At 44.0% G+C, this 27,602-nt stretch overlaps 2 protein-coding genes and 1 long non-coding RNA gene across 6 annotated transcripts in view; 2 read left to right on the forward strand and 1 right to left on the reverse strand.

Annotated features, from left to right (window-relative positions):
• The first annotated feature begins 701 nt into the window (after positions 1-701).
• Positions 702-27,525, forward strand: LOC123996555 (claudin-18-like). Of its 2 annotated transcripts, XR_006832008.1 has the most exons (6): positions 704-1,224; positions 3,791-3,955; positions 4,108-4,252; positions 4,994-5,110; positions 5,351-5,640; positions 7,091-7,235. XR_006832008.1 is itself a non-coding variant. In XM_046299988.1 (5 exons), exons 1-5 carry the CDS (start codon positions 1,005-1,007, stop codon positions 27,419-27,421), a joined length of 663 nt encoding a protein of 220 aa, XP_046155944.1. In that variant the 5' UTR covers positions 702-1,004; the 3' UTR covers positions 27,422-27,525. The 2 variants fall into 2 exon arrangements, 1 of the variants encoding a protein (XP_046155944.1); XM_046299988.1 differs by lacking the exons at positions 5,351-5,640; positions 7,091-7,235 and adding an exon at positions 27,406-27,525 and having other exon boundaries at positions 702-1,224.
• On the forward strand, positions 6,116-7,235 carry LOC123996558. The gene is made up of 2 exons (XR_006832009.1): positions 6,116-6,312; positions 7,078-7,235. It is a non-coding gene; the product is annotated as an uncharacterized LOC123996558 (long non-coding RNA).
• Positions 10,447-27,602, reverse strand: part of dzip1l (DAZ interacting zinc finger protein 1-like) — a 1,064,069-nt gene continuing 1,046,913 nt past the window's right edge. For 2 of the 3 annotated variants that reach the window (XM_046299974.1, XM_046299973.1), the window contains exons 7-17: positions 27,343-27,477; positions 26,932-26,994; positions 26,712-26,852; positions 26,548-26,578; positions 24,913-24,999; positions 24,701-24,834; positions 20,677-20,899; positions 20,321-20,450; positions 13,310-13,560; positions 12,943-13,085; positions 10,447-11,439 (exon numbers count right to left, since the gene is read on the reverse strand). In XM_046299974.1, coding sequence (XP_046155930.1) covers positions 11,266-11,439; positions 12,943-13,085; positions 13,310-13,560; positions 20,321-20,450; positions 20,677-20,899; positions 24,701-24,834; positions 24,913-24,999; positions 26,548-26,578; positions 26,712-26,852; positions 26,932-26,994; positions 27,343-27,477 — 1,512 coding nt within the window. In that variant the 3' untranslated portion in view covers positions 10,447-11,265. Of the gene's footprint in view, positions 11,440-12,942; positions 13,086-13,309; positions 13,561-20,314; positions 20,451-20,541; positions 20,900-24,700; positions 24,835-24,912; positions 25,000-26,547; positions 26,579-26,711; positions 26,853-26,931; positions 26,995-27,342; positions 27,478-27,602 lie in introns of those variants that run through there. The other variant, XR_006832006.1, reaches the window with a different exon arrangement.

The following is a 27,602-nucleotide window of genomic DNA, read 5'->3' on the forward strand; positions in this document are numbered from 1 at the left end:
TCAATAAAAACTGCTTGTATAGAGAAATATCTGACTTCATGCTGCTTAGCTACAAAGTATAGACATCAAATATACATGTTAAATACTGTAGGTTGAGTGTTCATTTGACTTCTAGGTTCTCAGATCAGTTTGAGAAACTCTTGTGAGAACCCCCCCCTGATGTAATGAGAGGAACCCCCCCCTGATGTAATGAGAGGAACCCCCCCACACACTGATGTAATGAGAGGAACCCCCCATACTGATGTAATGGGAGGAACCCGCCTCCCCCCACACACTGATGTAATGAGAGGAACCCCCGCCCCCCACACTGATGTAATGAGAGGAACCCCCATACTGATGTAATGGGAGGAACCCGCCTCCCCCCACACACTGATGTAATGACTGGAACCCCCCACACTGATGTAATGAGAGGACCCCCTGGGCTAAATGTGGAGTAACAATTCATAAATTGAATACGTAGTCTTGTTATCAAAGTTTTGGTCAACCTCTTAGCTTCCTGTGTGACCGTTACACCTCCCGTAACCTCCTACGCCCCTCCCAACTGTAAGGGGTACGTCCCGAATGCCACCCTATTTGCTATATAGTGAACTACTTTTGCCCAGAGATCATGGTCAAATGAAGTGCACCATATAAGGGAATAGGGTGGCATTCGGGACGTAGGCGATGACTTGGCAGCAGTGGGCAAACACAGAAGGACAGATGTAACAGTCTTTCATGAGGTCAAGCCTGCCAGTATCAGATTCACTTGAAACACAGCGAGTCAAAAAAAAGCCCAGTCTCAGTGTTGGCACTGTGGCATTAGAAACAATCAGAAGCTGAGAGACTCTGTAGTAGATAAAGTTCCGATTTTTTGTTTGCTTTTTGTTATTTTTGCCTACCGAGAGAAGAAAGAAGAAGTTGTGATAGCGTTGAACGTTAGCTTCACCAGAGAGACAGAGAGGTAGGAGTTGGTTTCCCACCGAGACAGAGAGAGAGAGAGAGAGAGAGAGAGAGGCATCTGCATCATGGCGGCGACCCTGTGCCAGGTGATGGGCTTTGTGCTGAGCCTGCTGGGGGTGGGTGGGATTATAGCCGCCACTGGGATGGACCAGTGGGCAACGGAGGACCTGTACGACAACCCTGTGACCGCCATCTTCTCCTACTCAGGACTCTGGAGATCCTGTGTCCGGCAGAGCTCCGGATTCACAGAGTGCCGACCCTACTTCACCATCCTGGGGCTACCAGGTACGGCAGGGTAGCCTAGTGGTTAGAGCGTTGGACTAGTAACCAGAAGGTTGCAAGTTCAAACCCCTGAGCTGACAAGGTGCAAATCTATCGTTCTGCCCCTGAACAGGCAGTTAACCCACTGTTCCTAGGTTGCCATTGAAAATAAGAATTTGTTCTTAACTGACTTGCCTAGTTAAATAAAGGTTAAATAAATAAACACTATGCCAAATATTCTGATTAAAGTTTGACTGAAACCAAAACATTGGAGAATTAGATCCATTAAATGGTTGGCATCAAGATCACTGACGTGCTGGAGTTTTCCTTATTTAAATAAAAAAAACATTCACCATTACCAACCTTACTTCCTGGGTTAACCAGGTACGGACGACCGCCATTGTCCTCGTACAGTTGCGCCAGCCTCTCCTCTACACAGTAGTGACCAGAGCAACAAGTTGACATGACACAAGATCTTTGTCTCAACATGTAATACGTGATTTACTGTGATAGTTTAGTTTACTCAGTTACTATGGATCCAGTTCAATAGTTCATTGAAGGCAACTGACTATAGTAAGTTGGACAAATGTCCATTTTATTACACACACAAAAAAAAGCCAGGAAAGTAGGATATTAGTTTATGCTAGGTTAATTTACACGATGTATGAATAGATGGTAATATTGATGGATCAGTAAGAGTCACACCACTGTGGGGATAGACTCAGGATCATAAATAAGAAGTAGGTTAATATTGTAGTGTTTGTAGTGATTGGGAAATGGCTAAATAGTTTGAATTTTGTTCCCCGAGAACCACATATGAAAATAAGGTAATGGAGGCACACCCTTCGTTAGTTACGTAAGCGTGGAAACTCTTGCTGAAAGTACAACCGTTGCCCGAAACTGTGACAACAACTCATGAAAATGATTTGCAAACACCTGATAAGGTTCGTTCCCTGTTCAAGAGTACATAGTGATAAGAACCAGAGGATAGACAGCCATTTCATGACTTCATTTACATCATGAAGACAAGGAGGGGTTTGACATCGAACAAAAAAGGAACCTAAAATGGCCGCCACAAAGATAATTTATCGGCTTTATGCTGGTTGCATCGGGCCAGTTTTTGATATCTGCTGCCACAGCCATTTGGGGTTTACAGAACCATTATTTCTCAGTTGTGTCTTGATTAAGTTTTATATGTCGAGTACATCTCAAAGGTGTGTCTCTGTCAAAACAATATACTACATTTCTTTATATAAATACACATTCATTAATGGAATAAAACAAACATTTGTTTCTTTCACTTGACTTTGAAACAAACCATTTTGAGCATTTCTAATCTAGTTTCTTCAGCAGTGTTTGATCTTTAACAGTGCTTGTTAAAAACAGGAAGGGAGATTATCTTCCTGCTAAACAAAATATAGTTTAGTAAGGTGGTTCATTTTAAAGAATAGAGGCCATGATGAAAAGGCCATGGACAATAAAAGGTCAAATTTGTTTGTTTTTCTCACAAAATTTAGTTTTGATAGACGCACTAGAGATATTTGTTTTTGTTTCACAAAATCTAGTTGTGTTGATTTAAACAACTTTACTAGATCAGTTCAATCTCTAAATAAAAAATACCCTAGAGTTGATAGACGCACCAGAGATATTTGTTTAAGCACGGGCTGCGTTTTAATCCACCACATTCGTCGATGTATTTCTTCCTCATCTAATTTATCACGAGACGTCCTGAAACTCGGGTCTTCTCACATCTGCAGTGGACTGTGGCAGAGCTACAGCTCCGTTTGTCACGAGACATCCTGAAACTCGGGTCTTCTCACAACTGCAGTGGACTGTGGCAGAGCTACAGCTCTGTTTGTCACGAGACGTCTTGAAACCCGGTCTTCTCACGAAAATTTCAATGGCGTCCGAACGATTTGGAAAGAAGAGACTCTCACGAACACGATGGTGTTCTACAGTCCCCGCAAGTGTCCCATGACACCAAAACATCACCAAAACATTACCACAACATCACCTCACCTCCGAGCAGAAACATGACCCCGGAGGTCAACGTCATGGGACTTGTCTGAAGGTAATCCGTTACCGGTTAAAACATTTTTATGGAAGTAGTTTTCCGCAAAAGTAATGTGGGTTAAATATGTTTCCAAACAAAACAAAACTTTTTTTTATATCTCCTAGATATAGGACAGACACTTCCAAACTTTATTCCTTGTGATTTATTTTTTGAATGTCTTTTTTGCAATTCATGAATGTGTTATTTCATACATTTCTATGGGCTATAGCAGTAAAGGCCATATTCTATATTTTATCAGAAAATTATATATTTTTATAAATTGAGACCTACAGGGGGGACCTACAGGGGACGCACAGGGGTCCTAAAAGAGCTAAATGAGCCATGGTTTGACCTTCTTAAAACAATTCCAAATGTTAGCTTAGTAGACCCTGTCCCCCACACACACACAACAAAGGAAAGCAGTACTTATAGGATACACACAATAACAGGTCACCTAAGTACCAAATAAAGACAAGTAGATCTGACTGAATGTTTTGGTTTGACCTGTAGACTAGTCTATCTGACTGTGTGTTTTAGCTATGCTCCAAGCTGTGCGGGCCCTGATGATAGTTGGGATGGTCCTGGGAGCCATCGGGTGTCTGGTCGCCATCTTTGCCCTCAAGTGTCTGAAGATGGGGAAAATGGAGGACAGCGTCAAGGCTACCATGACGTTGACCTCCGGGGTCATGTTTCTGCTCGGAGGTGAGGTGATGTTGTGATAATGTTTTGGTGATGTTTTGGTATTGATGTTCATAACTGGCAAGCAAAATCTTTCTGATTCAAATTTGGGTTTAAAGCCAAAAAGACACATTTGTGTGATCTGAAAATGCCAATGTAATTTCCATCCTCCTTAGGTGTTTGTGGCATTGCTGGAGTGTCGGTCTTTGCCAACCTAATCGTTAGCAGCTTCCGGTTCACCACCTATGCAGGTGGTGAATATGGAGGAGGAGGAGTACTGGGGGGAGGATTAGGAGGAATGGGAGGCTCTCTCACTCCCAGGTACATTAAAGCCCTCTTTTATTCATTGTTTTAATTGTCACTGTAGTCTAATAAATCAGTGTGTGTGTTTATTATCATTTTTTAAATAGAGTAACTCCAAATATATTTTTGTATCATTTGTGTAATTGAAAACGCTCGGTCTAATCTTGTGGGCGTGTCAATACAAATGTAAATATATTTACGTACACAGCCCTGATTGGTGGATAGGATCGTCTGGACTCTAGAGCCTACCCAGCTTACCCCTTTAAAGTAGGAGGATACATATGCAAATAAAAGATGACTGGTCATTGGTCAAAAAAAAATCTGATCAGATTGTGATGTCATGATCTGGGCCAAAAATTCCAGGCATTATTTTTCAAACAGCTCTTACAGAATTTTTGGGGGGTTATTTTCAACCTCATAGTGTGGAAATATCATCAAAACAAATGGCAAAATCAAGTAAAAAAAAAAAACTGTATTGGCCCTTTAACTGCAACATGAGAAGAATTCACTTTTGTTGTGTCCCAAATGGCACCTTATTCCATATATAGTGTACAACTATTGACCAGTGTCTATTAGTGGACATGAACAAGTGGTATAAAATGAATATGTGGGCCCTGGTCAAAAGTAGTACACTATGTAGGGAAGAGTGTGGTATTTGGGTGGCAAAGACTTGGTACATAAGTTGGTATCAATTATAAGGTGATGATGGCAATTTGTATTTTTTTTTAAACGTGTCAATGTATCTCCTTGGTTTCTCAGGTACACCTTTGGCTCCGCCCTCTTTGTGGGGTGGATAGGCGGAGCCGTGCTGGTTGTGGGAGGGGTTATGATGTGTATGGCCTGTCGGGGGATGGTTCCAGAGGAGAAGAGACCAAAGTAAGTTACATTTTTCTCCACCAGATCACGAGTCAGAGAAACATTCCCTCCATAAAATGACATCATTCTCAAGAAGAAGAAAAAAAACATAAAAAGAACTTTCAAATCATGAAACACATGCCTCATACACGGCTTATACATTAAAGTTAAGAGTGTGACCAAACTTTCAAGTAATTCCTGAATATTCCCGTGTTATTCTTAATCACAAATAGAATCCATTTTGTTTTCTTTCTACCTCAGTTATGGGATGGCCTACAAGCCTGCTTCCCAACACACAACAGTTTACAAAGCTAACACCAGACCCAGAACGGCCTATGACGATTCTTTCAGAGCCCAGAGTATGGATGGGAGACAATCCAACCAGCAATATGTGTGAAGAATATAATATTATGTACCGTTAGGTTTTAGAGGTTCTCTGAAACGAAGCAAAACTGTTTTAATGTATCGATGCCAATCTCATGTAGCTCTGAAGGGCTTAGAAGATTTCATAGAGGGTTGCTATAGAGGTTTCATAGAGGGTTGCTATAGAGGTTTCATAGAGGGTTGCTATAGAGGGTTGCAATAGAGGTTTCATAGAGGGTTGCTATAGAGGTTTCATCGAGGGTTGCTATAGAGGTTTCACAGAGGGTTGCTATAGAGGTTTCATAGATGGTTGCTATAGAGGTTTCATAGAGGGTTGCAATGGAGGTTTCATCGAGGGTTGCTATAGAGGTTTCATCGAGGGTTGCTATAGAGGTTTCATAGAGGGTTGCTATAGAGGTTTCATCGAGGGTTGCTATAAAGGTTTCATAGAGGGTTGCTATAGAGGTTTCATAGAGGGTTGCTATAGAGGTTTCATAGAGGGTTGCTATAGAGGTTTCATCGAGGGTTGCTATAGAGGTTTCATAGGGGGTTGCTATAGAGGTTTCATAGAGGGTTGCTATAGAGGTTTCATAGAGGGTTGCAATGGAGGTTTCATAGAGGGTTGCTATAGAGGTTTCATAGGGGGTTGCTATAGAGGTTTCATAGAGGGTTGCTATAGAGGTTTCATAGAGGGTTGCTATAGAGGTTTCATAGAGGGTTGCTATAGAGGTTTCATCGAGGGTTGCTATAAAGGTTTCATAGAGGGTTGCTATAGAGGTTTCATAGAGGGTTGCTATAGAGGTTTCATAGAGGGTTGCTATAGAGGTTTCATCGAGGGTTGCTATAGAGGTTTCATAGGGGTTGCTATAGAGGTTTCATAGAGGGTTGCTATAGAGGTTTCATAGAGGGTTGCAATGGAGGTTTCATAGAGGGTTGCTATAGAGGTTTCATAGGGGGTTGCTATAGAGGTTTCATAGAGGGTTGCTATAGAGGTTTCATCGAGGGTTGCTATAAAGGTTTCATAGAGGGTTGCTATAGAGGTTTCATAGAGGGTTGCTATAGAGGTTTCATCGAGGGTTGCTATAGAGGTTTCATCGAGGGTTGCTATAGAGGTTTCATAGAGGGTTGCTATAGAGGTTTCATAGAGGGTTGCTATAGAGGTTTCATAGAGGGTTGCTATAGAGGTTGCTATAGAGGTTTCATAGGGGTTGCTATAGAGGTTTCATAGAGGGTTGCTATAGAGGTTTCATCGAGGGTTGCTATAGAGGTTTCATAGAGGGTTGCTATAGAGGTTTCATAGAGGGTTGCTATAGAGGTTTCATAGAGGGTTGCTATAGAGGTTTCATCGAGGGTTGCTATAGAGGTTTCATAGAGGGTTGCTATAGAGGTTTCATAGAGGGTTGCTATAGAGGTTTCATCGAGGGTTGCTATAGAGGTTTCATAGAGGGTTGCTATAAAGGTTTCATCGAGGGTTGCTATAGAGGTTTCATAGAGGGTTGCTATAGAGGTTTCATAGAGGGTTGCTATAGAGGTTTCATAGAGGGTTGCTATAGAGGTTTCATCGAGGGTTGCTATAGAGGTTTCATAGAGGGTTGCTATAGAGTTTCATCGAGGGTTTCATCGAGGGTTGCTATAGAGGTTTCATAGAGGGTTGCTATAGAGGTTTCATCGAGGGTTGCTATAGAGGTTTCATCGAGGGTTGCTATAGAGATTTCATCGAGGGTTGCTATAGAGGTTTCATAGAGGGTTGCTATAGAGGTTTCATAGAGGGTTGCTATAGAGGTTTCATAGAGGGTTGCTATAGAGGTTTCATCGAGGGTTGCTATAGAGGTTTCATCGAGGGTTGCTATAGAGGTTTCATCGAGGGTTGCTATAGAGGTTTCATCGAGGGTTGCTATAGAGGTTTCATAGAGGGTTGCTATAGAGGTTTCATAGAGGGTTGCTATAGAGGTTTCATCGAGGGTTGCTATAGAGGTTTCATAGAGGGTTGCTATAGAGGTTTCATCGAGGGTTGCTATAGAGGTTTCATAGAGGGTTGCTATAGAGGTTTCATAGAGGGTTGCTATAGAGGTTTCATCGAGGGTTGCTATAGAGGTTTCATAGAGGGTTGCTATAGAGGTTTCATCGAGGGTTGCTATAGAGGTTTCATCGAGGGTTGCTATAGAGGTTTCATCGAGGGTTGCTATAGAGGTTTCATAGAGGGTTGCTATAGAGGTTTCATCGAGGGTTGCTATAGAGGTTTCATAGAGGGTTGCTATAGAGGTTTCATAGAGGGTTGCTATAGAGGTTTCATAGAGGGTTGCTATAGAGGTTTCATAGAGGGTTGCTATAGAGGTTTCATAGAGGGTTGCTATAGAGGTTTCATCGAGGGTTGCTATAGAGGTTTCATAGAGGGTTGCTATAGAGGTTTCATAGAGGGTTGCTATAGAGGTTTCATAGAGGGTTGCTATAGAGGTTTCATAGAGGGTTGCTATAGAGGTTTCATAGAGGGTTGCTATAGAGGTTTCATAGGGGGTTGCTATAGAGGGTTGCTATAGAGGTTTCATAGAGGGTTGCTATAGAGGTTTCATAGAGGGTTGCTATAGAGGTTTCATAGAGGGTTGCTATAGAGATTTCATAGAGGGTTGCTATAGAGGTTTCATCGAGGGTTGCTATAGAGGTTTCATCGAGGGTTGCTATAGAGGTTTCATAGAGGGTTGCTATAGAGGTTTCATAGAGGGTTGCTATAGAGGTTTCATCGAGGGTTGCTATAGAGGTTTCATCGAGGGTTGCTATAGAGGTTTCATCGAGGGTTGCTATAGAGGTTTCATAGAGGGTTGCTATAGAGGTTTCATAGAGGGTTGCTATAGAGGTTTCATAGAGGGTTGCTATAGAGGTTTCATAGAGGGTTGCTATAGAGGGTTGCTATAGAGGGTTGCTATAGAGGTTTCATAGAGGGTTGCTATAGAGGTTTCATCGAGGGTTGCTATAGAGGTTTCATAGGGGGTTGCTATAGAGGGTTGCTATAGAGGTTTCATAGAGGGTTGCTATAGAGGTTTCATAGAGGGTTGCTATAGAGGTTTCATAGAGGGTTGCTATAGAGATTTCATAGAGGGTTGCTATAGAGGTTTCATCGAGGGTTGCTATAGAGGTTTCATCGAGGGTTGCTATAGAGGTTTCATAGAGGGTTGCTATAGAGGTTTCATAGAGGGTTGCTATAGAGGTTTCATCGAGGGTTGCTATAGAGGTTTCATCGAGGGTTGCTATAGAGGTTTCATAGAGGGTTGCTATAGAGGTTTCATCGAGGGTTGCTATAGAGGGTTGCTATAGAGGGTTGCTATAGAGGTTTCATCGAGGGTTGCTATAGAGGTTTCATCGAGGGTTGCTATAGAGGTTTCATCGAGGGTTGCTATAGAGGTTTCATCGAGGGTTGCTATAGAGGGTTGCTATAGAGGGTTGCTATAGAGGTTTCATAGAGGGTTGCTATAGAGGGTTGCTATAGAGGTTTCATAGAGGGTTGCTATAGAGGTTTCATCGAGGGTTGCTATAGAGGTTTCATCGAGGGTTGCTATAGAGGGTTGCTATAGAGGGTTGCTATAGAGGTTTCATAGAGGGTTGCTATAGAGGTTTCATAGAGGGTTGCTATAGAGGTTTCATCGAGGGTTGCTATAGAGGTTTCATAGAGGGTTGCTATAGAGGTTTCATCGAGGGTTGCTATAGAGGTTTCATCGAGGGTTGCTATAGAGGTTTCATAGAGGGTTGCTATAGAGGTTTCATAGAGGGTTGCTATAGAGGGTTGCTATAGAGGGTTGCTATAGAGGGTTGCTATAGAGGGTTGCTATAGAGGGTTGCTATAGAGGGTTGCTATAGAGGGTTGCTATAGAGGGTTGCTATAGAGGGTTGCTATAGAGGGTTGCTATAGAGGGTTGCTATAGAGGGTTGCTATAGAGGGTAACTTTGAAGGAAGTAGTTATTCAGGTTTGATTCATTATTTTTGTACTTGGAGCTCTCTTATATTTCTGTGTTTTTGTTATTCTGCATTTAAGGGGACAATATTGTAATTTTCTAAAGCATCTATATTAAAAGAATCACATTTCCAGAACTTCATGTTTGTTTTTTTTTTGTTTTCAAAACGCAGCATAAAATATATTTAAAAAAAGGTTAATGAACAATCAATTTCTTCACACATCGAATTGTAGAAATATTTAATTATTTATTCATTATTTATTCATAGTGGAAATAGTGGGAAATATGTTATAAATATGAATATTGGTAATTTCCTTTCAAATGAGAAAATAAAAATATATATATTAACAGTAGCTATATCAAAATCATGAAAAACAAAACGACATACAGTACTAAATCATTAAAAACAAAACAACACAGTATTAAATCATTAAAAACAAAACGACATACAGTACTAAATCCCTACAGTGGCAGGAAGTATTCACCACTTGCAATGAAAATGGATTAAATTGATATTTTGTGTTACTGGCCCACACACACACACACACACACACACACACACACACACACACACACACACACACACACACACACACACACACACACACACACACACACACACACACACACACACACACACACACACACACACACACACACACACACACACACACACCGCCCCATATTGTCAAAGTGGAATTATGTTTTTAGATGTTTTTACAGATTCATTAAAAAATGAAGAGCTCAAACTGTCAATAAGTTTTCAACCCCTTTGTTATGGCCTAAATAGGTTCTGGAGTAAAAATGTGCTTAACAAGTCACATAATAAGTTGCATGGACTCACTGTCTGCAATAATAGCGTTGAACATGATTTTTTAACGACTACCTCATCTCTGTACACCACACATACAATTATCTGTAAGGTCCCTCAGTCGAGCAGGGAATTTCAAACACAGATTCAACCACAAAGACCAGGGAGGTTTTCCAATGCCTCGCAAAGAAGAGCACCTATTAGTAGATGGGTAAAAAATAAAATGAAAATGCAGACATTGAATATCCTTTTGAGCATGGTGAAGTTGTGAATTATACTCTGGATGGTGTATCAATACACTCAGTCACCACAAAGATACAGGCGTCATTCCTAACTCAGTTGGCGGAGAGGAAGGAAACTGCTCCAGGATTTCACCACGAGGTCAACGATGACTTTAAAACAATTACATAGAAAAGAAGGAAGCCTGTACAGAATACAAATATTCCAAAACCCGCATCGTGTTAAACACTATTATTGCACACATTGTTCATGCAACGTATTCTGTGACTTGTTAAGCACATCTTTACTCCTGAACTTATTTAGGCCATAACTTTCTGAAGGCACTATATCTCCTGATTATAAAAAAAAGCAAGTCATTACCACATTCAAAGTCCCAACATAGTTTGAGTCCGACCAAGAAAGTCGCTATATATATATACACACGGAACAAAAATATTAACGCAACATGCACCTTTTTCCAACTTTTTCCAATACATTTTTTGGGGGGAGAAATATGCTTTTTATTGCGCATATGGAACATTTCTGTAATCTTTTATTTCAGCTCATGAAACATTGGACCAACCCTTTAACATGTTGCGTTTATATTTTTGCTGAGTATAGCTTGATTCTGGAAAATGGAATAAAACCGAAAGGTTATTTTATTCTGTTATTGTTTTATAACTGGTATTTACACGCCAGCTCCTCTTCACGTTGGAATGCATCTTCTGCTAATTGTTTTAACACTTGGAAGAGAGTAAATCATATATCACATACGCACATTGAAAAAGGCACTCATCTGGATAAATAAAGGATACATAGCAAAAACAGGAAAAGTGCATTAAAGCCCTCCTGCTCTGCTGGTTGAGGAGCTCCACACGCTGGTTCCTGAGGTTCCTCCCAGGCCCACCTCGGTGCTCCCTCGCCCCCCTAGGGACTGAGACTGGCCCCCTACCGGCAAGGACAGGAGCTCCTCGATGGAAGACAGTTCTAGGTCGCTTTCTTCGTCCGATAACTGGGACAAAATGGAACATGTATGAATATTGAATCACTCGTGTAGGTATCACACAAAGAAACAGAAACAGCTCTATGCTATAGAAGTATTGAGAGAGGAAATATACAAATAAAAGTATATTGATACATCAAGAGACATTATAAAGGCTTATACATGCTTACAACAAATTATAAAATAATTATATCTACATCCTTAAGTGTTATATACGGAGCCTTCAGAAAGTATTCATACCCCTTGACTTATTCTACATTTTGTTGTGTTATTTTAATTTTAAAATGTATTAAATGCTTTTTTTAAATTCACCCATCTACACACACTAACCCATAATGACAAAGTGAAAACATGTTTTTAGAAATGTTAGCAAATGTATTGAAAATGAAATACAGAAATATCAAATTCACATAAGTATTCACACACACACACACACACACACACACGAGTCAATACTTTGTAGAAGCACCTTTGGTAGCAATCTAGAGCTGTCAGGCTTTCTGGGTAAAAGGTGGTGCTGCATTGCCAATCCGACGTCTGCATTTGCCGTACAGCATTTACGGTGAAACGGCCTCTGCAGACGTCAGGGCATTCATACTTCTTGTACTTTGCGGAGCAGCGTAGAGCTGTAGGAAGGAAGTTCTCAAGGAAGTGAGTTTGTGTTTATACAGGATGTACCGCCCCCCACCTACCGTCAACCAATCATGTCAACGCGGAGCTATACGGAGCCCTCCACATTGTTAGAGCTCAATTTGGCCTCTGCATGCCCCCCCGGAGGCTCCGCAGTTGGTTCAGTATTACTTTAGTGCCTTGTTGCAAACACGATGCAGGTTTTGGAATATTTGTATTCTGTACAGGCTTCCTTCTTTTCTCTGTAATTGTTTTTAAAGTCACTATTGGCCTCGTGGTGAAATCCTTGAGTAGTTTCCTTCCTCTCCGGCAACTGAGTTAGGAAGGACGCCTGTATCTTTGTAGTGACTGGGTGTATTGATACACCATCCAAAGTGTAATGAATAACTTCACCATGTTCAAAGGGTTATTCAATGTCTGTTTTGTTTTGTTTACCCATCTACCAATATGTGTATTTTGCAAGGCGTTGGAAAACCTCCCTGCTGTTTGAATCTGTGTTTGAATAATTGTATGTGTGGGGGGTACAGAGATGAGGTAGTTACTCAAAAATCATGTTAAACACTATTATTGCACACAGAGTGAATCCATGTAAATTATTATGTGACTTGTTAAGCATATTATGACTCCTGAACTACAGTATGTGGGCTTGCCATAACAAAGGGTTTGAATAATTATTGACTCAAGACATTTCAGTTTTTCAATGTTTAATTTGTAAACATAAAAAAACAACAAAAAAACATAGTTCTACTTTGACATTATGGGGTTTTGGTCAGTGACAAAAAATACAAATGTGTCCATTTTGAAATTCAGACTGTTAACACAACAAAAGGTGGAAAAAGTCAAGAGAGTGCAAATCCTTTCTGAAGGAGCTGTATTTCTTACCTGTAGGGGTTTTAACGCTGTCCTGGGTTTGGGTTTGGGTAAGACCTTGGCTGCTACTGGTGGCATCACCACTCTGGTTCCTCCGACTGGCTTGTTCATTGGAGAACTCAACTGTCTCTCCAAGCTTCTGGTCAGGGTTTTAACTACAGACCCAGACAACACAAAACAAGGGACCCAGCTGAAATAATCCTGATACTTCTTCAATACTCATTATTAGAGCCCTGGGCAAGATGAAAACTTACTGTATAGCAATGCAATGACAATACAATTTGTAGAACTGTAAGGTTTACATAGTGAGATGATACGTTTTTGGATTCATTGAAGATTGGCCCTTATCGTGGGCTAAAATAGATCCAAATAAACAAACCAGTCTGATTTTGTGCTCCACGGTGGGTTGTTAGACTTGTAGGCCCTTCTGAGAGCTCTGTGTCTGTCCCAGACCAGTCCTCTCCCTGGGTAGAACCAGACATGGGGTACTTCTGCCTTGAGCAGGATCCAGACCGCACCACCCTCACAGAGGGGCCAGACCTACTGCCAGGGCTGGAGACAGAGACACCAGACCTACTGCCAGGGCTGGTGACAGAAGGAATGTCTTCTCCTGACGTCTCATCCTCAGAACTGAAGGGAGGGGTGGTGAAAGAGAAAGACATGTTTCTGAGGGGTGGGAAACATTTAAAGAGGGGTGGGAAATATATATATATTTTATTTTATTTACATTTTTAAAACTTTTTTTTATTTTTTACATTAAACATTAAACAGACACAATTATAAAAATGAAACCTATTCAAAACACATTCTTACAAAACAAATCCCAAGCTAGGGAGAGGTGCTGAAAGAGAAATGCATATTAGGTTAGGCTCCTCGGGAGGTTAAAGTAAGTACAATACAGTACATGACAGGAGAGGACAGGAAAGGAGAGGACAGGAAAAGAGAGGACAGGAGAGGACAGGAAAAGAGAGGACAGGAGAGGACAGGAGAGGACAGGAAAAGAGAGGACAGGAGAGGACAGGAGAGGACAGGAAAGGAGAGGACAGGAAAAGAGAGGACAGGAGAGGACAGGAAAGGAGAGGACAGGAGAGGACAGGAAAAGAGAGGACAGGAAAGGAGAGGAGAGGAAAGGAGAGGGCAGGAGAGGATAGGAAAGGAGAGCAGAGGAAAGGAGAGGACAGGAGAGGATAGGAAAGGAGAGGACAGGAAAAGAGAGGACAGGAGAGGACAGGAAAGGAGAGGACAGGAGAGGACAGGAAAAGAGAGGACAGGAAAAGAGAGGACAGGAGAGGACAGGAAAGGAGAGGACAGGAGAGGACAGGAAAAGAGAGGACAGGAAAGGAGAGGAAAGGAGAGGACAGGAGAGGACAGGAGAGGATAGGAAAGGAGAGCAGAGGAAAGGAGAGGACAGGAGAGGATAGGAAAGGAGAGGACAGGAAAAGAGAGGGCAGGAGAGGATAGGAAAGGAGAGGACAGGAAAAGAGAGGACAGAAGAGGACAGGAAAGGAGAGGACAGGAGAGGACAGGAAAGGAGAGGCCAGGAGAGGACAGGAAAGGAGAGGACAGGAAAGGACAGGAAAGGAGAGGACAGGAGAGGACAGGAAAGGAGAGGACAGGAGAGGACAGGAAAGGAGAGGACAGGAGAGGACAGGAAAGGAGAGGGCAGGAGAGGACAGGAAAGGAGAGGAGAGGAAAGGAGAGGACAGGAGAGGATAGGAAAGTAGAGGACAGGAAAGTAGAGGACAGGAGAGGACAGGAGAGGACAGGAAAAGAGAGGACAGGAGAGGACAGGAAAGGGGAGGACAGGAGAGGACAGGAAAGGAGAGGACAGGAGAGGACAGGAAAGGAGAGGACAGGAAAGGAGAGGAGAGGAAAGGAGAGGACAGGAGAGGATAGGAAAGTAGAGGACAGGAAAGTAGAGGACAGGAGAAGACAGGAGAGGACAGGAAAAGAGAGGACAGGAGAGGACAGGAAAAGAGAGGACAGGTAAGGACAGGAAAGGAGAGGACAGGAAAGGAGAGGACAGGAGAGTAGAGGACAGGAAAGGAGAGGGCAGGAGAGGATAGGAAAGGAGAGGACAGGAACGTAGAGGACAGAAAAGGAAAGGACAGGAGAGGACAGGAACGTAGAGGACAGAAAAGCACAGGAAAGGAGAGGAGAGGACAGGAAAGGAGAGGAGGGGAAAGGAGAGGGCAGGAGAGGATAGGAAAGGAGAGGAAAGGAGAGGGCAGGAGAGGATAGGAAAGGAGAGGAAAGGAGAGGGCAGGAGAGGATAGGAAAGGAGAGGAGAGGAAAGGAGAGGGCAGGAGAGGACAGGAGAGGACAGGGAAGGAAGGAGAGGACAGGAGAGGACAGGAAAAGAGAGGACAGGAGAGGACAGGAAAGAGAGAGAGACAGGAGAGGAAAGGAGAGGAAAGGAGAGGGCAGGAGAGGATAGGAAAGGAGAGGAGAGGAAAGGAGAGGGCAGGAGAGGATAGGAAAGGAGAGGAAAGGAGAGGGCAGGAGAGGATAGGAAAGGAGAGGAGAGGAAAGGAGAGGGCAGGAGAGGACAGGAGAGGACAGGAAAAGAGAGGACAGGAGAGGACAGGAGAGGACAGGAAAAGAGAGGACAGGAGAGGACAGGAAAGGAGAGGAGAGGACAGGAAAGGAGAGGAAAGGAGAGGGCAGGAGAGGATAGGAAAGGAGAGGAGAGGAAAGGAGAGGGCAGGAGAGGATAGGAAAGGAGAGGACAGGAAAAGAGAGGACAGGAGAGGACAGGAGAGGACAGGAAAAGAGAGGACAGGAGAGGACAGGAAAGGAGAGGAGAGGAAAGGAGAGGGCAGGAGAGGATAGGAAAGGAGAGCAGAGGAAAGGAGAGGGCAGGAGAGGATAGGAAAGGAGAGGACAGGAAAAGAGAGGACAGGAGAGGACAGGAGAGGACAGGAGAGGACAGGAAAGGAGAGGACAGGAAAAGAGAGGACAGGAAAGGACAGAGAGACAGAAAAAGGAGAAAGGGACAGGAGAGGACAGGAAAGGAGAGGACAGGAGAGGACAGGACAGGAGAGGACAGGAAAGGAGAGGACAGGAGAGGACAGGAAAGGAGAGGACAGGAAAGGAGAGGAAAGGAGAGGACAGGAGAGGACAGGAAAGGAGAGGACAGGAGAGGACAGGAAAGGAGAGGACAGGACAGGACAGGAAAGGAGAGGAGAGGAAAGGAGAGGACAGGAGAGGATAGGAAAGTAGAGGACAGGAAAGTAGAGGACAGGAAAGGAGAGGACAGGAGAGGACAGGAAAGGGGAGGACAGGAAAGGAGAGGACAGGAAAGGACAGGAAAGGAGAGGACAGGAAAGGAGAGGACAGGAAAGGACAGGAAAGGGGAGGACAGGAAAGGAGAGGAGAGGAAAGGAGAGGGCAGGAGAGGACAGGAGAGGACAGGAAAAGAGAGGACAGGAGAGGACAGGAAAGGAGAGGAGAGGACAGGAAAGGAGAGGAGAGGAAAGGAGAGGGCAGGAGAGGATAGGAAAGGAGAGGAGAGGAAAGGAGAGGGCAGGAGAGGATAGGAAAGGAGAGGACAGGAAAAGAGAGGACAGGAAAAGAGAGGACAGGAGAGGACAGGAGAGGACAGGAAAAGAGAGGACAGGAGAGGACAGGAAAGGAGAGGAAAGGAGAGGAAAGGAGAGGACAGGAAAAGAAAGGACAGGAAAAGAGAGGACAGGAGAGGACAGGAAAGGAGAGGAGAGGAAAGGAGAGGACAGGAAAAGAGAGGACAGGAAAAGAGAGGACAGGAGAGGACAGGAAAGGAGAGGAGAGGAAAGGAGAGGACAGGAGAGGACAGGAAAGGAGAGGACAGGAAAGGAGAGGACAGGAGAGGACAGGAAAGGAGAGGACAGGAGAGGACAGGAAAGGAGAGGACAGGAAAGGAGAGGAAAGGAGAGGACAGGAGAGGACAGGAGAGGAGAGGACAGGAGAGGACAGGAAAGGAGAGGAGAGGAAAGGAGAGGACAGGAGAGGATAGGAAAGTAGAGGACAGGAAAGTAGAGGACAGGAAAGGAGAGGACAGGAGAGGACAGGAAAGGGGAGGACAGGAAAGGAGAGGACAGGAAAGGACAGGAAAGGACAGGAAAGGAGAGGACAGGAAAGGAGAGGACAGGAAAGGACAGGAAAGGGGAGGACAGGAAAGGAGAGGACAGGAAAGGGGAGGACAGGAAAGGAGAGGACAGGAAAGGGGAGGAGGGGACAGGAAAGGACAGGAGAGGAAAGGACAGGAAAGGGGAGGACAGGAAAGGAGAGGACAGGAAAGGACAGGAAAGGAGAGGACAGGAAAGGACAGGAGGGGACAGGAAAGGGGAGGACAGGAAAGGAGAGGACAGGAAAGGACAGGAAAGGAGGGGAAAGGGGAGGACAGGAAAGGAGAGGACAGGAAAGGGGAGGACAGGAAAGGGGAAGACAGGAAAGGAGAGGACAGGAAAGGACAGGAAAGGGGAGGACAGGAGGGGAGAGGACAGGAAAGGGGAGGACAGGAGAGGACAGGAGAGGAGAGGACAGGAAAGGAGAGGACAGGAAAGGAGAGGACAGTAAAGTACAGTACAAAACAGTACAGGAGAAGAGTGGGATATTTCAGTAGATACTGTAAACATGGCAGTGGGATATTTCAGTAGATACTGTAAACATGGCAGTGGGGTATTTCAGTAGATGCTGTAAACATGGCAGTGGGGTATTTCAGTAGATACTGTGGGCATGGCAGTGGGGTATTTCAGTAGATACTGTGGGCATGGCAGTGGGGTATTTCAGTAGATACTGTGGGCATGGCAGTGGGGTATTTCAGTAGATACTGTGGGCATGGCAGTGGGGTATTTCAGTAGATACTGTGGGCATGGCAGTGGGGTATTTCAGTAGATACTGTAAACATGGGAGTGGGGTATTTCAGTAGATACTGTAAACATGGCAGTGGGGTATTTCAGTAGATACTGTAAACATGGCAGTGGGGTATTTCAGTAGATACTGTAAACATGGGAGTGGGGTATTTCAGTAGATACTGTAAACATGGCAGTGGGGTATTTCAGTAGATACTGTGGGCATGGCAGTGGGGTATTTCAGTAGATACTGTAAACATGGCAGTGGGGTATTTCAGTAGATACTGTAAACATGGCAGTGGGGTATTTCAGTAGATACTGTGGGCATGGCAGTGGGGTATTTCAGTAGATATTGTGGGCATGGCAGTGGGGTATTTCAGTAGATACTGTGGGCATGGCAGTGGGGTATTTCAGTAGATACTGTGGGCATGGCAGTGGGGTATTTCAGTAGATACTGTAAACATGGGAGTGGGGTATTTCAGTAGATACTGTAAACATGGCAGTGGGGTATTTCAGTAGATACTGTAAACATGGCAGTGGGGTATTTCAGTAGATACTGTGGGCATGGCAGTGGGGTATTTCAGTAGATACTGTAAACATGGCAGTGGGGTATTTCAGTAGATACTGTAAACATGGCAGTGGGGTATTTCAGTAGATACTGTGGGCATGGCAGTGGGGTATTTCAGTAGATACTGTAAACATGGCAGTGGGGTATTTCAGTAGATACTGTGGGCATGGCAGTGGGGTATTTCAGTAGATACTGTGGGCATGGCAGTGGGGTATTTCAGTAGATACTGTGGGCATGGCAGTGGGGTATTTCAGTAGATACTGTGGGCATGGCAGTGGGGTATTTCAGTAGATACTGTGGGCATGGCAGTGGGGTATTTCAGTAGATACTGTGGGCATGGCAGTGGGGTATTTCAGTAGATACTGTGGGCATGGCAGTGGGGTATTTCAGTAGATACTGTGGGCATGGCAGTGGGGTATTTCAGTAGATACTGTGGGCATGGCAGTGGGGTATTTCAGTAGATACTGTGGGCATGGCAGTGGGGTATTTCAGTAGATACTGTAAACATGGCAGTGGGGTATTTCAGTAGATACTGTAAACATGGCAGTGGGGTATTTCAGTAGATACTGTGGGCATGGCAGTGGGGTATTTCAGTAGATACTGTAAACATGGCAGTGGGGTATTTCAGTAGATACTGTAAACATGGCAGTGGGGTATTTCAGTAGATACTGTGGGCATGGCAGTGGGGTATTTCAGTAGATACTGTAAACATGGCAGTGGGGTATTTCAGTAGATACTGTGGGCATGGCAGTGGGGTATTTCAGTAGATACTGTGGGCATGGCAGTGGGGTATTTCAGTAGATACTGTGGGCATGGCAGTGGGGTATTTCAGTAGATACTGTGGGCATGGCAGTGGGGTATTTCAGTAGATACTGTAAACATGGCAGTGGGGTATTTCAGTAGATACTGTAAACATGGCAGTGGGGTATTTCAGTAGATACTGTAAACATGGCAGTGGGGTATTTCAGTAGATACTGTAAACATGGCAGTGGGGTATTTCAGTAGATACTGTGGGCATGGCAGTGGGGTATTTCAGTAGATACTGTGGGCATGGCAGTGGGGTATTTCAGTAGATACTGTGGGCATGGCAGTGGGGTATTTCAGTAGATACTGTGGGCATGGCAGTGGGGTATTTCAGTAGATACTGTGGGCATGGCAGTGGGGTATTTCAGTAGATACTGTAAACATGGCAGTGGGGTATTTCAGTAGATACTGTAAACATGGCAGTGGGGTATTTCAGTAGATACTGTGGGCATGGCAGTGGGGTATTTCAGTAGATACTGTGGGCATGGCAGTTGGGTATTTCAGTAGATACTGTGGGCATGGCAGTGGGGTATTTCAGTAGATACTGTGGGCATGGCAGTGGGGTATTTCAGTAGATACTGTGGGCATGGCAGTGGGGTATTTCAGTAGATACTGTGGGCATGGCAGTGGGGTATTTCAGTAGATACTGTAAACATGGCAGTGGGGTATTTCAGTAGATACTGTAAACATGGCAGTGGGGTATTTCAGTAGATACTGTAAACATGGCAGTGGGGTATTTCAGTAGATACTGTAAACATGGCAGTGGGGTATTTCAGTAGATACTGTGGGCATGGCAGTGGGGTATTTCAGTAGATACTGTGGGCATGGCAGTGGGGTATTTCAGTAGATACTGTGGGCATGGCAGTGGGGTATTTCAGTAGATACTGTGGGCATGGCAGTGGGGTATTTCAGTAGATACTGTGGGCATGGCAGTGGGGTATTTCAGTAGATACTGTAAACATGGCAGTGGGGTATTTCAGTAGATACTGTAAACATGGCAGTGGGGTATTTCAGTAGATACTGTGGGCATGGCAGTGGGGTATTTCAGTAGATACTGTGGGCATGGCAGTTGGGTATTTCAGTAGATACTGTGGGCATGGCAGTGGGGTATTTCAGTAGATACTGTGGGCATGGCAGTGGGGTATTTCAGTAGATACTGTGGGCATGGCAGTGGGGTATTTCATACCTGTTCTTTTTTCTATGAGTGCTTGGTGTCTGTTGAGATTGTGGAGCCTTCTTTTTCCTCAAGGAGGCCTTCACCTTCACTGGTGTCTGTCTGCTTTTTGGACTCTTCTCCCGGCTAGGACTTCTCTTCTCTGAAGACAAACGTGATAGTGTGCTAAGCAGATCTGGGGGATTTCAGTTTACTTCCTGAATTGAGTAAATTGAAATATAATTGAGCCCAACCTTTGTACTAAGAGCAGGAGTGTATATGTGAGAATGTAGAGACTGAGAAGCACATCCCAGTGGAGGTGAGGCTGTGTTACATGGTTCTTGGACCTGAGGGTTAGGTACAATACAGAGCTTGGTGTTGGTTCTTACTGTGGGACTGAGGGGTGGTACTGGGTATGGTAACCTGTCTGGGTAAATTAGGTACGGTGATCCCCTGGCTCCTCTGCAGGGCGTGCACTCTGCGCGTCAGCTCTCTGGCCAGGCTCTCCCTGAGCTCCAGGAGGTCTGCTTTCTGTCTGGACATCTGATGTCGCTGACCAGATACCAACATGCTCAGGCTCTTAAAGGTCTTCTTGGATATACCCTTGGTTCCCTGGAATGTTACATAAGGGATTATAATAAAATTACAGATTTCTACTTCAGATAGAGTGTTGGACTAGTAACCGAAAGGTTGCAAGTTCAAATCCCCGAGCTGACAAGGGTACAGATCTGTCGTTCTGCCCCTGAACAAGGCAGTTAACCCACTGTTCCTAGGCCGTCATTGAAAATAAGAATTTGTTCTTAAACTGACTTGCCTAGTTAAATAAAGGTAAAAAAATAAATAATTTAAACATTTTAAAAAAGAGGACTGTCTTGAATGTGTATTTCCTTGCATGTAGGATGTTCACACATAGAATTATTATTTCGTTAAATGTTAATGAAATATGTTCATTCAATAGAGAATTAAATCGGAAAAACATTAGTTCACCCCATATGTCTCTACCATATACGGTTCAAAGGTTACAGACAATCTACCTCTTGAGAATGTAACATGATTAGAGTGACTGGAACGTCAACAGTGGTCGCTGCTCAACAGAACGCTGTCACTGCGGGCAGAATGGCGTTAACTTTGAAAGTCAAAACTCACAAGCTAGCTAGTAGCTGCAGGTTGGTGTGCGATTAACATGGGCTTTTTTTCTAAACGAAATCAGCGAAACACAAAACAAAATTGAGCCTATATATATATATATATATATAAAATTAATTTCAAAATTAATTTCAAATCCTCCCTCTGACATAAAAAAAAAAATATGATGTACTTCTGAGTCTTTCCCTTTAAATCACCATAGAAACGGCCCCTCAACGTTGACTGACCAGGTTTAGTGAGAGAAAAAAACGGAGATCTACAGAAGAAAAATGGCGGCGGTATCAAGTTGATTTTGATTGGTCCAAAGTGCAGAAACACCTGTTACCACCTCCCAGTGAGGAAATATGAGGGAGATGTAAACAGTATAGCTTCCGTCCTCTCTCCTCGCCCCGACCTGGGCTCGAACCTGCACACATCAAAAACTGACACCCGCGAAGCATCGTTACCCATCGCTCCACAAAAGCCACGGCCCTTTGCAGAGCAAGGGGAACAACTACTTCAAGGTCTCGGAGCGAAGGGACGTTACCGATTGAAACGCTATTATAGCGCGTACCCCCGCTAACTAGCTAGCCATTTCACATCGGTTACAGAAATACAACCAAGAGCTCCGCGGTCTAAACTAACAAACGTATTTAATCAACACTGTTCAGTAAAAGCATACTTAGGTTATAATATTGTAGAGAACAATCTAATGATTGATTGTATGTAATTCGTGATGACAATAGGCTAAATAAAAATGACATTTAGACATGTATATTTCACTACATTCTAGAACACTGAGAGAACACTCTATATACAGCGCATTCCGAACCCTTGACTTTTTCCAACATTTTGTTTACAATACAGCCTTATTCTAAAATGGAATCCATTTTTAAAAATTCTCAATCTACACACAACACCCCATAATGACAAAGTGAAAACAGTTTTTGTTGTCTAAATAAAAAAACTGAAATACTATTTACATAAGTATTCAGACCCTTTGTGATGAAACTCGAAATTGATCTCAGGTGCATCCTGTTTCCATTGATCATCCTTGAGATGTTTCTACAACTTGGAGTCCACCTGTGGTAAATTTAATTGATTGGACATTTGGAAAGGCACACACCTGTCTATATAAAGGTCCCACAGTTGACAGTGCATTTCAGAGCAAAAACCAAACCATGAGGTCAAAGGAATTGTCCGTAGAGCTCCGAGATAGGATTATGTTGAGGCACAGATCTGGGGAAGGGTACCAATTAAAAATATCTGCAGCATTGAAGGTCCCCAAGAACACAGTGGCCTCAATCATTCTTAAATGGAAGAAGTTTGGAATCACTAAGACTCTTCCTAGAGCTGGCCGCCCGGCCAAACTGAGCAATCGGGTGAGAAGGGCCTTGGTCAGGAAGGTGACCAAAAACCTGATGGTCACCCTGACAGAGCTCCAAAGTTCCTCTGTGGAGATAGGAGAACCTTCCAGAAGGACAACCATCTCTGCAGCACTCCAATCAGGCCTTTATGGTAGAGTGGCCAGATGGAAGCCACTCCTCTAAAAAAGCCACATGACAGCCTGCTTGGAGTTTGCCAAAATGGCACCTAAAGGACTCTCAAACCACGAGAAACAAGATCCTCTGGTCTGATGAAACCAATATTTAACTCTTTCGCCTGAATGCCAAGCGTCACGTCTGGAGGAAACCTGGCACGATCTATGGTGAAGCATGGTGGTGGCGGCATCATGCTGTGGGAATGTTTTTCAATAGGCAGGGTTTCCAAGAGACTAGTTAGGATCGAGGGAAAGATGAACAGAGCAAAGTACAGAGAGATCCTTGATGAAAACCTGCTCCAGAAAGCTCAGGACCTCAAACTGGGATGAAGGTTCACTTTCCAACAGGAGAAACACCCTAAGCACACAGCCAAGATAAACTTAGGAGTGGCTTCGGGACAAGTCTCTGAATGTCCTTGAGTAGCCCAGATAAAACCTGGACTTGAACCCGATTGAACATCTCTGGATTGACCACACGTTCTCAATGGGATTAAGGTCTGGGGAGTTTCCATGGACCCAAAATATAAATGTTTTATTCCCCAAGCCAATTAGTTATCACTTTTGCCTCATGGAAAGGACCTCCATCATGCTGGAAAAGGCATTGTTCGTCACCAATCTGTTCCTGGATGGTTGGGAGAAGTTGCTCTCGGAGGATGTGTTGGTACCATTCTTTATTCATGGCTGTGTTCTTAGGCACAATTGTGAATGAGCCCACACCCTTGACTGAGAAGCAACCCCACACATGAATGGATGCTTTACTGTTGGAATGACACAGGACTGATGATAGCGCTCACCTTGTCCGGACTAGCTTTTTTCCAGATGCCCCAAACAATCGGAAAGGGGATTCATCAGAGAAAATGACTTTACCCAAGTCCTCAGCAGTCCAATCCCTGTACCCTTTTGCTGAATATCAGTCTGTCATCCAAAAGTCTTCACCTCACTGTGCGTGCAGATGCACTCACACCTGCTTGCTGCCATTCCTGAGCAAGCTCTGTACTGGTGGTGCCCCGATCCCACAGCTGAATCAACTTTAGGAGACGGTCCTGGCGCTTCCTGGACTTTGTTGGGCGCCCTGAAGCCTTTTCACAACAATTGAACCGCTCTCCTTGAAGTTCTTGATGATCCGATATATGGTTGATTTAGGTGCAATCTTACTGGCAGCAATATCCTTGCCTGTGAAGCCCTTCTTGTGCAAAGCAATGATGACGGCATGTGTTTCCTTGCAGGTAACCATGGTTGACAGAGGAAGAACAATGATTCCAAGCACCACCCTCTGTTTGATGCTTCTAGTCACTTATTTGAACTCAATCAGCATGACAGAGTGATTTCCAGCCTTGTCCTCGTCAACACTCACACCTGTGCTAACGAGAGAATCGCTGACATGATGTCAGCTGGTCCTTTTGTGGCAGGGCTGAAATGCAATACAAATGTTTTTTGGGGGATTCAGTTCATTTGCATGGTAAAGAGGGACTTTGCAATTAAATGCAATTCATCTGATCACTCTACATAACATTCTGGAGTATATGCAAATTGCCATCATACAAATTGAGGCAACAGACTTTGTGAAAATGAATATTTGTGTCATTCTCAAAACTTTTGGCCACAATTGATGAGGGGGGGGGGACTATTTAATCCATTTTAGAATAAGGTTGTAATGTAACAAAATGTGGAAAAGTCAAAAGGGTCTGAATAATTTCCGAAGACAACTGCTGATTTAATTGACTGAGTGATTGATTCAATACATGTACCTTTCTGAGACCCATCTTCTCCAGCCTCTCCTCCAGGGTTTCCTCTAGTATGGGTCTGAACTCCTTCACCAAGGCGGGGTTCCTCCGGAGGGACTCCAACAGTCTACTCCTGGTCTCACCAGAGTCCTCCAGATCTAGGAGATATCGAAAGGATGTTGACTGTATTATTCTATAAAAAGAAAGCTAACAAAAGATACATGATTCATCCATACTTTCTTCCTCTTCTTCTTCCTCCTCCTCCTCCTCTTCTTCTTCCTCCTCCTCCATGGAGTGTTGGAACGTTTGTTTGATGGGAGTATCTGACAGAAAACCATCACATTAAAATAGAACATAGTATATATCCCAACAACTACACCACACCAGTCATCCAACAACTATACCACACCAGTCATCCAACAACTACATCACACCAGTCATCCAACTACACCACACCAGTCATCCAACTACACCACACCAGTCATCCAACTACACCACACCAGTCATCCAACTACACCACACCAGTCATCCAACTACACCACACCAGTCATCCAACTACACCACACCAGTCATCCAACTACACCACACCAGTCATCCAACTACACCACACCAGTCATCCAACAACTACACCACACCAGTCATCCAACTACACCACACCAGTCATCCAACTACACCACACCAGTCATCCAACTACATCACACCAGTCATCCAACAACTACACCACACCAGTCATCCAACTACATCACACCAGTCATCCAACAACTACACTACACCAGTCATCCAACTACACCACACCAGTCATCCAACTACATCACACCAGTCATCCAACTACATCACACCAGTCATCCAATAACTACACCACATCAGTCATCCAACTACACCACACCAGTCATCCAACAACTACACCAGTCATCCAACTACATCACACCAGTCATCCAACTACACCACACCAGTCATCCAACTACATCACACCAGTCATCCAACTACATCACACCAGTCATCCAATAACTACACCACACCAGTCATCCAACTACACCACACCAGTCATCCAACAACTACACCAGTCATCCAACTACACCACACCAGTCATCCAACTACATCACACCAGTCATCCAACTACATCACACCAGTCATCCAATAACTACACCACATCAGTCATCCAACTACACCACACCAGTCATCCAACAACTACACCAGTCATCCAACTACATCACACCAGTCATCCAACTACACCACACCAGTCATCCAACTACATCACACCAGTCATCCAACTACATCACACCAGTCATCCAATAACTACACCACACCAGTCATCCAACTACACCACACCAGTCATCCAACTACATCACACCAGTCATCCAATAACTACACCACACCAGTCATCCAACTACACCACACCAGTCATCCAATAACTACACCACACCAGTCATCCAACTACACCACACCAGTCATCCAATAACTACACCACACCAGTCATCCAACAACTACACCACACCAGTCATCCAACTACACCACACCAGTCATCCAATAACTACACCAGTCATCCAACTACACCACACCAGTCATCCAACTACACCACACCAGTCATCCAACTACACCACACCAGTCATCCAACTACACCACACCAGTCATCCAACAACTACACCACACCAGTCATCCAACTACACCACACCAGTCATCCAACTACACCACACCAGTCATCCAACTACACCACACCAGTCATCCAACAGACTCCCATTTAGAGCGACACACAGAAGCATCCAGGGTCAACCCCCCCGGACCCCCCCACAGTTCCCCAAGAGCTGCCTCTCTAGAACACAGTTTCTTGAATACAATAACAAAGTGTAGAATAAATAGGCCTGTGTTTTTACCTGTCACTGGTCTTCTAGGCATCTTGTTGATCTGTAATACAGATGGCAATTACAACCCTGATTAAAAACGCTCTCGACCAAGACGACGACTTAACGTACCGCCGTGATTATAGATGGACAGCATCAACAGCAACAGCATAGTGTTTGGTAGCTGATGATCACACCTTATCCTCCTGAGACCTGATGAGCCGGTCTTTCTGTTGGACCCTGGCAGACAGGGTAGCGACCTGTTGTTCTAGCCTGTGTCGGTCCGACCTGTGTTCTACAGACAGGGCCAGCTGCAACCTATCATTCTCACTCTGAAGCTGCGGAGGTCAGGGGGAGAATACTTTAGTGTCCGCTCTTCAACCCAACCCCCGACACACGCACAGACGTGCGTCTTACCTCGTCTCTCTCCAACACGTGCCTGTTCTGGATCTCTTTAAACCGTTTGTTCCACTCACGCTTCTGAAGGAGACGGACAGAGATGGAAAAAAGGCCAGTACCGACATGGATTTTTAGTTTAAAGCTTTGTGTCGATTGTTCTGATTTCATAGCAACATGTCTTAATGGACCACATACTGACATCTCAGCTGGTGATGACATACATACATACATACATACATACATACATACATACATACATACATACATACATACATACATACATACATACATACATACATACATACATACATACATACATACATACATACATACATACATACATACATACAACCATACATACATACATACATACATACATACATACATACATACATACATACATACATACATACATACATACATACATACCTGCTCAGACATCTTCTTCTTCATCATCATCATCCTCTTCTCTGCCTCTTCTCTCTGCTGCAGCTCCTCCTCCTCTTGATAGGAGCCCAGGTTAGAAACAGTCACTTCTTCTCTGGTCTGGAGCTCCTGCAGTTTCTGTCAAGTGAGTTTTCCCATCTTGTTAAGTCATGAGACAACACAGTAAGTGAAAAAAAAAAAACTGAACTTATTTTCATGTTTGGAATTAAGTATTTGTTTCAGAAGAATACATTGAGGAATGT

Source organism: Oncorhynchus gorbuscha, linkage group LG15, assembly GCF_021184085.1.
Source record: "Oncorhynchus gorbuscha isolate QuinsamMale2020 ecotype Even-year linkage group LG15, OgorEven_v1.0, whole genome shotgun sequence".
Lineage (NCBI taxonomy): Eukaryota > Metazoa > Chordata > Actinopteri > Salmoniformes > Salmonidae > Oncorhynchus > Oncorhynchus gorbuscha.

Bases quoted from the DNA above. Each gene is read 5' to 3' on its own strand.
- LOC123996555 (XM_046299988.1), top strand. From the start codon at position 1,005: ATGGCGGCGACCCTGTGCCAGGTGATGGGCTTTGTGCTGAGCCTGCTG. The intron at 3,956-4,107 runs GTGAGGTGATGT...CATCCTCCTTAG, and splicing joins GGTCATGTTTCTGCTCGGAG to GTGTTTGTGGCATTGCTGGA. The intron at 4,253-4,993 runs GTACATTAAAGC...TTGGTTTCTCAG, and splicing joins GGAGGCTCTCTCACTCCCAG to GTACACCTTTGGCTCCGCCC.